Source organism: Hetaerina americana, unplaced genomic scaffold, assembly GCF_022747635.1.
Source record: "Hetaerina americana unplaced genomic scaffold, ioHetAmer1.1.p SCAF_78, whole genome shotgun sequence".
NCBI classification, from domain to species: domain Eukaryota; kingdom Metazoa; phylum Arthropoda; class Insecta; order Odonata; family Calopterygidae; genus Hetaerina; species Hetaerina americana.
Window position 1 is genome coordinate 1448110 of NW_027287405.1, and position 13381 is coordinate 1461490.

Sequence of the window (13381 nt, forward strand, 5' to 3'; positions counted from 1 at the left end):
TATGTCAATGAGTAGCGAATAAGGCATTGCCATCGCCCTCATGACAATCATCGAGTGGGAATTACAAACTGACATGTTTTCAACCCAAGAGTGCCCTTCACCGTAGTGGTCGGGAATATATGCAATAAATGGAAGAAAGTGGGAATCGTTGAAGGAAGCGACAATGGAGGCAACTTTATCAATTCGTTATGTCAATCCAAGGATTTGTCCGTAAGTTTTTGTTGATATAATAATCTACATACCTAGTAAAATAAATAGTTAATAAACTTTCCTATTTTTCATGAGACTTAATCTGTATTACCCATTCCTATTTTCTCCCCAGCCAGTTGATCCATTAGGGCTTAATTTCCCCGTCATATTTTGTCACTAAATGTCTTAATACTGAAGAAGAATAACCCGTATTTATTATTAGTTATTTGTCAACACACTAAGAAGAATTATCTTTGGGAAGCCTGATAAATGCTTACTACATCTACTTAATACCCCGCAAGCCGCCGCAAGGGCGTGTGGCGGGGGGCATATAATTAATTTCTTTCATGCTACGATTATGATCCTACTTCCCAAGTAGGAATTGCACATGGATAACATACTGCGTTTACACCTGCAAGGGATTGGATGAAAATAAGAGTTATCACACCAAAGTAACCGTGTTCAAACCTCAAAGCCTGAAGAGTACATAGACCATATGTGATGACCTGCCAACACGAAGTACTCAAGTGTAGTGCCAATGAAATGTAACCCTTTCTAATGGGCAGCATTCTGAACTTGGACGTAGCTGAACTAACTTCAGTCATTGATTATGAAGTCTTGCTTAACGTAACCCCCTCTACACACCCATTACACATGCCACCAGCCAGGTTAGCCTACACAGCTGCGGTACTAGCTACTCACCAGGTTGAGAAACGGTCTACCTAAATTCCTTGGAGCCATTCAGAGAAATTGTATAATATGCCGGAAACATTCACTCAAGAGAAAGAAATGCCAAAGAAAATTATTTTTGTACCGTGAATCACTGAATTTGAAAACTTTGAGGTCAAAGGCCAAAATTCTGGATACAAACTGATCAGGTAGTTCGAGTTTTCAACCATTAACTCTAATCATACCTTTTCTCATAAATAAACTTGTTGATCTCCCATGCTAATCATCGTCTGCAGCTCTACAGCCTAGTGTGGGCCTTGGCTTCATCTATGACATGCCTCTATTCACTTCTTGTTCTTGCTTTTTCCTTCCATCTTGTAACTCCCAATGCCTTCAAATCATCCTCCGCATCCTGTTGCCATCTCTTCCTTGGTCTACCTCTTCTTTTGACCCCTTCCATCTTGCTATTAACTATCAGTTTGGGCATTTGTCATTTTCCATCCTTTCTACATGGCCCAACTATGCCAGCCACAGTGACTTGGCAAATCTAGCTATATCCTTACCTTCTAGAAGTTCATTTATCTCCATGTTCATTCTAATTCTCCATCTCTCTCCTTTTCTAATTGGGCCAGTTATTCTCCTTATGATTTTTATACATAAATTTTTTAAGAGTTTCTTCATCCTGACTTGTTAATGTCCATGTCTCAGCTCCATAAGTTACCATTGATCTACTAAGCGTTTTTATAGATTTTCAATTTTGTATTCCTTGATAGTAACCTTTTTTTGAGAAGTGTTACATTCTCCCATGCAAATACCTGAGAATAAACTTGCTGCTACAATTGCATACGGTTTCATTTTAAGTTATACTCATATTTAAAATAAGCAGGAAAACCAAGAAAATTGCATTAACACTTAAGTAAACTAAATGTTATGGAAAGACATAACTTTAATAAAAAATTATAACAGTGTGTATTTAGTAGATTGTATTCAATTAGTACAAAGCATTCACTTTTCAAACAGCCATCACATTAGGCACCAGTACATTTCTTTCATGATGAAAAACTTGGATCTTAAGAAGGCAAAGTCTTATGGAAAAGGTGAAATAAAATTAAAGCATTTATAATGGTTAAATGAAGCACAAATAGTCAAATTTTCCATGCAGCATGGTGCAGTTTCTTCTGTGCTAATCCAGTACTGAACCAAAATTTCCATATACACAAAATCAACCTTTCAGAGATGACATTCCTGCACGCATAATTTCATCAACTAGCAGTAAATTGCTAGCTATAACAGTGCTGAAAGGGAAAAGAGAATGAGTTAAAGACATGACATTGATAATTTCAAATCAGCATAATTATACAGATAATATGATTAATAAATCCTGGAAAGATATATCAAACATGGCCATTTTATGCTATTAACAATAATTGATTAATAAAAGTGCATTTGTCAACTAATTATGTAGCCTCTAATTTGCCTGGCAGTCTGATCAACCTTTGTTGTTAACAGTGTTTGTAGTTGGAATGAATCCATTAAACTTATATTGCTTCATGTACAAACACACCAACTGAACCAATGACATGAAATAGCTGCTTTCAGCATGTTCCTGTATTTTTTGAGTTTCCAGATCACAGCAAAATTGCTTTCAACATGATGTTACAGTGCTGTATTTTAATGACATGGCGGAAGAAGGGTCGCTAAATAATTGGGTGAATATGGAATTAAGGTTTCAACTAGGACAGTTTGGAAGTGGGTAATAAGATGTGATGATTTGGTCATGTCCCTAGGAGGATATCAGCAGTAGGTCCGTGGAGGATTTGAGAAAGAAATGGGAGGATTGAGTCAGGGAAACTTAAACCACCTGGAGGTGATGATATTTAAAGCTTAAGTAATAATGTGGATTTCTCAACTCTATGGATATCGGACCTCACCAAAAAGCAATATGGTTTAGATACCTTAAATGAACATGCCATTATTGAGGAAAAGGTACACTATAGCCAATTGATGGATTTGAACATCAACTGCAGCAAATGATACAAATGAAAATTCCCTATCCTTGAAAGTTTCTGTACACATAACTAACAACATCTTATTCTTCTTATTTACAACCAACATCTACCACGTTCTCTCATCCCAAAAGACAAGTAAAATCTAAGATACATGCATCATAGAAAACTAAAGATGCTAGTGAAATTTACAATCCATCTGCAATCCCAAAATTATGAGCTGAGACATTTATTCTAATGTACCCATATATTTAACTGTTTGATTAATACTTCAATTTTATGCAAAAAATACAAAGTTTTGCCAATTAAATTGATAATGTCAGCCTAGAACATGAAATAAATTTTCCAAAAATAATGGGCACTATCATGTTTTCACTTAATGAAACATTGTTAACATCCCTTCAACCATCCCTTAAAATTCAATACATACCTCATTACACATGCAACATTCTACATTTTTACTTATTAAACTAAGGAGAAAATACATTGATTTGTATATCTAACAATATATTACTGAAACATAAATACGGCTACAATCAGGACTTAGATCATTCAAACCACTTGTTCCCCATTATTCAGTCGTCTTTAAGCCAGGGCAGTCAAGGATGGGGAAGAGGAAAAACAAAAGAGGCTGGTAAATAATGTAGCAATCTTAGTTTTTTACCTGGTAGAACATGTTAACTACTTACAAAGATTTTATCTAAGGGTCGGGAGCAGGGGGCATAAAGCATGAAGGTGAAAATTTGCCCTCTCATCCACCATCAAACCCATAAGTAAGAAACAGAGGATTGGCATTTTGCTGCCATTGCTCCTTTTGCAGTATGCATTGTTTCCATCATAGAAAAAAGGCAGTCATTCCCCTTACTGTAAGAGGATGTTCATCTATCAGTAGAAGTCTAGAAAAAATAACTGCAATTTAAGTGGTCCCATCACTTTTGTCTTTCCCGATATCTCAGAACCATTTAAACCCTATTTCTTGAGTGGGCATGTGACTGCTTGGGTCTGATGACAATTTAAGTGGTACAGGACATGGAAGCAAATTTTATAAAAGGGTGAAGTTGAGAGAGGCATAAGGGCAAGTCTTGTGAGAGAACATCTTAAGATATAATAATACATAATTCCTCACAGGGATATTCTTCTTATGCATATTAACTACTTAAGTATATTCTTTTATAATGCATCAATAAATTAAGATCAACTAACTAGGAACAAGAGGAACATGGTAGCCCAGATGGTAGAGCATTGGACTACTGACTGGAGGACCTGAGTTCGACTCCTGGGCATGGCTCTGGGCAACCTCAATCTCACCCAAGCTGTGTGATTTTTGGAGTAACAGATGTTCCTGAGAAATCATGGGTGGCACAGGGAAAGGAGCTGGCCCCCCAATCCATGATGGTTAAATTTCACATGCCTTTAGGCTTAGTACTAGGCAGGCACTACCCCCACCTATCATATCATACCAACCTTCATGTTGATAACTGTGGTTTCTTTTAAACTAGGAAGTTACATACCATGAATTGATAATCTGTCTTTTGACGATGTAATTATCAAATATTCCAACATCTGCAGGTATTATTGCTTCTCCAGTTGTTACATCAAGTCCTACCAAAGCACCACTGGAATGAGATTCTTCACTTAGTTTGACGATAGTGTCCTGACAGTCAAATCCAGAGTTTGAGGCTGCGGAAAAAAGAGGGAATAAGTCCCAGTATGGAACAATGACAAAAGACACTAAATCTAAAAACTAATAAAAAATATATTTCACAAGAATCACATGTAACTTCCCCTTCCAAGTATCATTCCTGAACAACTTTAAATCATACTAGCATTCATTTCTTTTAACCATCATTTCCCTTTCTTTTAAAATTCAAGACCCAATGACACACATTGAAGTGCTTCATCATCTTATTTTCCAGCCATTGATGGATAGCCATAAATATGGCTTACCTTCTTAATCACCTTTTCTCCTTCATTCCCTCTTCTTGAACCTTTAACATGTCCCACAATATATTACAGTTGACCCACCTAACTCCAAAATATTGTGTCACCACCTTCCTCCACAAATGTACAACTTCTTCCAAAAGCCCCAGGGTCATATTCCCATCTTCGGGCCCCATAATAAGACATTACCTCTCCTCTACCCCCTCTCCACTTGCTCCAGTCCAAACAGTCCCAGCCCACTTTCAATTTCATCACATGGCCAAAGCATTTCAAAACAAATTATATACCAACTACAGTGTAACCAACTACCATAATTTTACATATGTGATACTTCTACATCCCTTTCCAGCCGCATTCACGGCCAGAACATATCCCTTGCAGTTTCCAGTTCCAAATCAATTCCCCACCAACCAACTTTCATTTAATGGTTTTATTTCTGTTAATATCCTTTACCTCTCCCCCTCACAGCATAGAATACAGATTAAAATAAGGAAAAATAAAAATTGTTGTTAAGATCATTCTATTCACAAGAACAACAATTTGCAAAATCTCTTCCATCTCACCCTAAATATACACCAGATCCTTCATTAAACAATTACCCTTTCCTAATCAGCAAATTCCTGCTCATTTCATTGTAACCCCTCCTTTCCCCTCATAACCTCCTCCTCCCCTAACCTTCATTTCATCCACTCCATCCACTATCAAGAATAGAACAGAACACCTTCAATTCATTTTTCTTCCACCAACGATTTTATTGAGCCATTACTTTTACACCAGTCTTGGTGTATTTCTTTTACGAGTGCCTTAGAGGCTATATGGGAGAAGAGCCCAAAAATCTATAGCATAGGAGTAAATATAAAAGCATGCATCTAACAATTGCCGCATTACGGATAGGTGAGGGATATGGTAAAGAATTCACCAGTCATATGCACCATCACCTAAGGTACACTAAATGAGGTGAATTTTTTTTGCCTAATAAATGGAGAAAAATTATAAAGAGGAGAATTTTGTTAGATAGGGAGGACTTACTATACTTTAAAAAAAGTTTTTTTAATGCCTCAGGATCAGCAGAACCATTCTTATAGCCTCTGAATTTTATAGCTATTACACGATTGAGTGATTTCTAACATAAATTTCTACCTTTGCCATGACCAGAATAACCAAGCATTAAACTAAATAAATGATATAACTAAGAACTTACCTAAGGTCTTCGGTATAACAAGTAAGGCTTCAGCATATGCTTGAATTCCCAAACGTGCTTTACCCTTGACTTCATCTTTATACTTCTGCAACTTTAAGTAAGCTGCCATTTCAAAGGCTCCTGCTCCAGGCACAACACTACCTGAAAATGATAAAATTTACTATTATTGAGGGACTCATTTCATTGGTTAACAAGGAAGCAGAATTTAAGAGCATAATAACAATCATAATAATATATGTATAATATTCATTCTATTACACATGTAAATGTTTTCCCCACATAGAATTACTTGATTACAAGTTATATAACAATAATTTTACAGGGAATTAATTCCACTTGGTATTCCACTCACAATAAAATCCATTTGTATTTTTTTAGGACCCAATCCCAATTAAATATTAGAATTATTACACAAATTATGAACATACTTTCAACCGATAATGTAATCAAAATTGGACATAAAAAAGGTCATGATTCCAACAACTTGAAAAACACATAAATATACTATAGTAATAAAAATACTAATAAATCATACTAACCATCCTCAATGGCATTCTTGATGGCCCTTAATCCATCCCTAATTGCATCCTTTACTTGAACAAGTGTATAATTATTAGCTCCTTTGATAAGAATAGTTACACTCTGAGGTAACTTGCATTCCTCAACAAAGGTGAACTTATTCTCCCCCTGAAATATGATGAAGTAGAAAAAAAATTATTATATTATGCTATATCAGTGCACACATTAACTTTTATACATGAAAGGAATAAATTTTAAGGATACAATGTGAAAACAACTTTTTACTATACAATCACAACATCAAAGATACATGATCAAGCTTGAACAAAGCCTTGCATTTGGCAACAAAGGGAAACATGGGAGATAACCAAAACATTATTCAAACATGGAAGAAGAGAGAAAACTGAAGAATTACAAATATGGAAATATGGCAACAATCAATACAAACTGAACAGAAATGATTGATATGAAGTTCATGCATCAGTTAAAATAGCCAAATTATAGTCAGAGGTTCAAAAAGCATCTGCCAGGCCAAGTGTTCTGCTGAATTTTCCTCCTTATGTTGAAAATATCTTTAATCTTTCATTAATCCATTCTTTGAAGATCTTGAACTCTACAACCACTTCCATCCATCAACGTACATTCTTTCCCTGGTAACATATATGAAACACTTGTCAAGACTTCCATGCAAATTCTCACCACCAATGTAACCACATCAGAACCCAGTCAAACCTGCATATCACTTACAATCAAACCAAAGCTGCAAGTCAAGGACCAAAGTCAATGGGACTAAATTAATTTAAAAAGTTACCAAAGAAATGCAAGGACATAACTGACATAACTCACTTTTGAAGACGAATAAAAAATTCCTGCATTAAAAAATTATTACAGCATCTCTGAGGGTATTAATGATAATATATGACATGTGATAAATATAACCTTTGTAGCTGACCAATGTATATACAATAAAAATGCATAATTTTTCTCTGTACAAGCTCTGAATTCTTATTTTTTATGAGGTGTCCTATACTGCTGTTGCACACCAATCCTTAGGCAAATGAAATGATTATTATTATCCTGACATTTTTAAAAAGATTCAAGAGGAAGCCGAGACCTATGAACTTGTGGAAATAGGTAGGATATTAGAATAAAATGCCAAAGCAAATGATCACATAGAATTGATAAAATGAGAGCAAGGAATTTAGCTATGAACATTAGATTGAGTTGCAAAACCAAAGACGGGAAATTTTGCAGATAGGACAAGAAGCGAAGACTCAAAAATTACCACAAAATTTCAAGACCATGATGATGTTGGAATTCTTCCAAATGATAGAAAGAATGGGCAGGTTTTTATGAGCAGGATCCAATTTGTTTAATGAAGGTATCCTGGGCAGATAATAATACTAAACATGAAGCGAGATATTTCTGAGGTTTCGGTTAAAGAAATAGAGCTATCAGGCATATATTATTAAGCCAATATACCAATAAATCAGAAACTAATTAAGTGCCACCAACGCCTGCGTAATCTGCATAAATACATCAGCAGACTCCATTTGCTCAAATTATTTTTGTTCAATTATCCACTAATTAACATAATATTTATGCCTGTAATGTTTCAATTTAAATTATCTTCATACATTTTTGCAGTTCTACTTTTTCCAACTTTTAATCCAATTTAAGTGAATATTAAATTTGTATATTTATCACATTAATTAAGTTAACTGAACAGCCTATCCAAATATAGCATTTTTTCTCATATCTGTCTAACATGTTATTTTTATTATCATCCACCAGTTACTAGAACTAAAAAATTTTTCAGTTGATACTTTTGACTAACAATTAGATGTTAATGACTGTGATACAAAAGAGAAAGTTTGGCAAGGGAGGTAGCAAGCAGCAAAAGATGATGATGAGCAAGAGAGGTTGAATGCATGAGTTGTTTAGTATGGGTTTATTTCAGTGTGGGGTGTAAGGTTGTCTTGCTAGGCTAAGCTAAGAAATGTAGGGGCATTAAGTTTGTGCCCCTCCTACCTAAATCAGTAGATTAGCATACAATAATAATAAATATATCTATTTTATACATTAGCAGAAGACTGCTTTCACTAGGGTAGCCAAGTTAGTTAAAATTTTCGAGGTTAGCCACTAGCTGGTGGAACTCAACTGTTATTTTTTTAACCTGAACAACCTCTTCATAAGTTATCTTTTACGAAAACCACCGAGCTATGAGAAATAAGGATACTTCAAAGTGCTGCTATTCAGGACTTACCAAGATATGCTCATACACAAGGCCTGCAAAACCCAAGTGACTCTCATCCATATCATCCACACTGTTTAGGGCAACACCACCACATGCCAAAGAAAGACGTTCCATATTACGTCTTTTTGCTCTTCTCAGACCCATTATTCCTTCTTTTGCTAACATGTCTAAAGACATTGGGTCAATACCCTAGAAAAAATTGTTATACAATGAGTGGCAATAAAAGTAACAAGTTAAATCATCTCAATAACAAATTCCCTTAAAAATATTGGTAGAATACAATACTCATAATCACTTTGATTTAAATGAGCTGGGATGCAGACCTTTTAAAGGTCTTACCTCTGGTCAAATGTGCTTGCACCAATATAATTTCTTCACCAAGTTTTTTATTTACGCAATATGAATGTACAGAAATTAACCTTCTAATTAATAATAAAAGCAAAATGTACTGCCCATTTCTATTGCATCACAAAGGCAAGGGAATTAGTATTAAAAAAATACCATGAACAACTGTGACCATTGCTATTAACCCTCTTAGTGCGGCGGGGATTCCAAGGGTACTAGTGAAAAGTGCGAAGGGTAATTTAAGAAAATGTATCACCTTAGGAAAAAAAACATTATGAAGTTATTTGTTTAGATATCCATATGCAGTTTTTTATTTTAAAATAAAATATTGTAGTTAATAATGTTGTAATACATTTACATCATCTGAAAAATAAATGTAATTATTTCAGTATTATAAATTTGAAGAATATTTTTTTTGGAATAATATTTCGATTTTTAGACACAATATTAATATTATTTTTAAAACATTTTTCAATTAAACTACGATACTTAAATATAATAAAGAATCAAAAAGACATGTAGAAAATATTATAAATAAATAAAGAAAAACCAGTGAATTGCAAATTTTTTTGTCAGCCTCTGCATAGTTCGATTTTGTTGAAAAGGCTGATGTCACTGAGTCAATTTGGGACTTTTCCCCTTTCCTTGAGACTGCGGCAATGTGCTTACAATCTAAAGGCAAGAAAAAACCAAGTTCTAACTCACAGAGAACTGCTTACAATGTAATCCAATACAAAGGGCACAATTGACTAGATAGGATGGACGGCAATGAAACCAAAATGATTACAAAGCAGTGCTCTCATTTCCATCATCTCAACAAAGTCTGAATAAGCGGCTATATATCAACACCACCACACCATAACACCATAACACATTCAAGAGATTACAGATGATCACAGATTAATTAGTAGCCTTTCAGTGGCTTTTTCATAGTGGAAAGACCACTCAGGAAAAACCGAGCAAACAATTAGGCTAAGCTTCCCGACATGTACAAAACTGAACGAAAAATTATAGTAAGAATTATACTCTTTGAAAAGCATTTAAAATTGCTAATAAAAAATTAGTTATGTAATTGTATGGAATTCAACCTATCAATAGCACGAAAACCATAAATTATTAAAGAAAAAACCATAAGTTACAGCGATTTAAACAATAGCCTATGCAAGAGCCGATATATCGGCCCGCCGCACTTTTCGCCAGGGATACGAAAGCCGATATATCGCCCCCCTGCACTTAGAGGGTTAATAACCTTGTGGTTACCATGAACATGATTAAATCGACACTGAACAGCTTCAGGACCACTAAGCAAAACATGGATCAACTATGCTGATTACAGAATCGCCCATAGAAATCACAATTAGTGATAAATAAATGAGCACTCAAAAATGAATTTATGATAATGAAAACAGTTATGACCCAATCAACAAAAAATACCGTGTGTTGGGAGCTTTTCCTGAGAACACTACATTAATGTGACTCCACAATGAGCAATACTGAATAAATGTAAGGATATCCTTAAAATAAACAATGTCCTCTACAATTATACACTGGATGTCATACTGAACTACTGGTTGAAGAGTAACAATGAAAATATTTTTATAATTACAGAACTCGCATACTAATTACAATGAAAGCAATTTACCATACCTTTTGATTTATCACTACAAAGTTCTTGTCAGTTCCATCACACAACTTCTTTTTCAAAGCAATCACTTTTTTCACTCTATTCTCAATGAATTCTCTCTCTGCTGAAACAAGTTTATCACGATCTTCTGCAGATTTATAGAAGAATCCTGAATTTACCTCACTGAAAGAAATGGAAAAAAGATTTTAATAGAAAATATAAATAAAAAAATTATGTCAGAGCACATTATTTTAACAGCCTGACTTGCGATCTATCATGGGAGAAAATATATACCATGTAAAATATTCAACCCAATTAGCATAACAGCCTCCCATTGTCAATTTAAATTAAGATACACAATATTTCTCACACACAGGAAGTTACCCTTTTCTATATAATATTATTACACTTTTTCTTAAGAAAAAATTATCCTACACATGGAAATCAGCATAGGTATGTATTTAAATTGGTAACACACGGAGTTTAACACAAAAGCCCAATGGGAAATAATTTAACCTAGCTTCACTTGCATAAATTTGAACATTTCTGACAATACTGACTTTGCCCAGTGTTTTATCACAATTGCTAAGGATGTTCTTTTTGAGCTAGTTTTCATACATGGCTAACTGGGTGTGGCATTATTTTTTCTACCAACATTTGTGTACTGCAAGGAGTATATTGTAAAAATTTGAACTGAAGGGTATGAAATAGACCAATTTTCTTTCTTTAACTACATAGTTTTGTCCCTGCCACAAGTCTCCACCCTAATCACAACCTTATTTTAGTTTGATGATGGAATTAGTCAATGAACCACCAAAAAGAGGAACATGAACACAATTATAATTAGCAATTATCAGTTCCCACGCGAACAAATTGAAAAAAGTGAATGATATGATTCGGCCCTAAGACTTCCTGAGCTGTGCAACAGTTTAAATGTTTTGTACTTGCTTTTTGCAAACAAAAACAAGCTACTGTCAAAGTTAAATAATACAATTTTTACCAATCTAAAATAAAAATATGTACTGACCTTTTCTCATACTCCATGCTGACATTGCACGTTAAAATGTAAGCATTAGTAAGCCGTTTTGGCATATCAGGGTGGCGAGTACCATGATCAAGCACCAAACCCCTAACCAGGCACGTTTCCGTTTCGGTTTTATGTTGCATTTCCATTATTTCAACCATATTCAAGTCCAATGGTTTGTTCTCTTGTTTCACTGACAAGACAGCATCAACACATACCTGTATGCATACAGATTATAAAAAATTAAAATTCCAACTATTATAACAATTTCACCTCAGTTAAATATGATCAAAATCTTATTATGCGATTAGTATGGTACATTAGGGGCTATGCATTTCGTCTGTTTACCTGCCCAAATACTATATTTGGAAACTGTAATAAAGCACACCTGCAGTGTGCATTGACTGTATTGCTAAATCATACATACTAACAAATTCATTGAAATAAATTCACTGAAACAGCATATATCTCTTACCTCAGCCAAAACATCTGCTAACTTAGGGTGGACTTTGGTGCGTAATGACGTCTGAGCAACGCTGACCAAATTCTCCTTGGTTGGCTCAATTTTTACTTTAATACTGTCCAAAACTTCAATTGTTTTAATACGTGCTAAATCAAACCCTTCGGTTAAAATTCTTGGATGCAGACCCTGTAAGGAATTGGGGTTGAGAATATTAAAATTTGCAGAAACGCAATATTACAAAAACCCTGAACAGGGAAGTAATACAGACATGCAATCATACCTCAGAAATGTATAAATCGGCTTGCTTCAATAACTCTCCGATGACTAAAACAGTTGATGTGGTTCCATCACCAGTAATGTCATCTTGGGCGGTTGATGCACGAGCGATCATTGAAGCTGTCGGATGCTGAATTTGCTACACCATATAAACAGTTAGGTTAGTTAAATAAGAGAAAAAACTAATTGAAAATCAAATGCGACTGATAAGAGCTTACCATTTCATGTAGAAGGACATTGCCATCCTTAGTAATTTTGATGTCACCGGCACCAGAAACCAACCTAAGAAATATAGAAAACTTATGAGCGATATGTTTATTCTCAGGCAATTTTTACCCATACAGAAGAACATTGGACACATTATTAACACAAATTATAGCAATTGCAATCCATGACAAAAGATTTTAAAACCATGTTCTCTAGACATTCGTCACGTGGGAGTACACTTCATAAGGCTGCTTCAACTCACATTTTCATGGTCCCTTTAGGACCTAAATTTGTTTTCATTACATCTTCAATTCCTTTTGCTGCTGATATATTAATGGCAAGAGCTTGTGCAGCTCTAGCAAATTCGGCTTTAGGGTTTAGAAGGCTGATCGCTGCCATTTTCAATTCACGCTACCAACACACGATGGTCAAGGAAACTTCTCAGTAAGACGAGTTTTCCTATGCGCAAGATGCGTTAAAAGTAGTTCTTTATTCTATCGCTAGGCTGCGGAGCAGAGAGTTAACAATGGGGAACAAGTAGCAATGTAATGAATTTAATTCCATCAAGAATAATTTGTCACATTTGTTGAAGTAAATATTTATTTTCTTTCTTCAGTCTAGCATACCGATCTTATCGTATGAATTATCATAATCATTTGC

At 34.8% G+C, this 13381-nt stretch overlaps 1 protein-coding gene across 1 annotated transcript; it reads right to left on the bottom strand.

Annotated features, from left to right (window-relative positions):
* Positions 1-1803: 1803 nt before the first annotated feature.
* CCT6 (chaperonin containing TCP1 subunit 6) lies at positions 1804-13175 on the bottom strand. Its single transcript, XM_071596212.1, has 11 exons — positions 12984-13175; positions 12733-12796; positions 12519-12653; positions 12251-12424; positions 11779-11993; positions 10775-10934; positions 8792-8971; positions 6546-6693; positions 6007-6147; positions 4376-4544; positions 1804-2153 (listed from the first exon to the last, which is right to left on the bottom strand). The coding sequence occupies exons 1-11, from the start codon at positions 13118-13120 to the stop codon at positions 2081-2083; spliced, it is 1596 nt and encodes a 531-aa protein (XP_071452313.1). The 5' UTR covers positions 13121-13175; the 3' UTR covers positions 1804-2080.
* Positions 13176-13381: the final 206 nt, after the last annotated feature.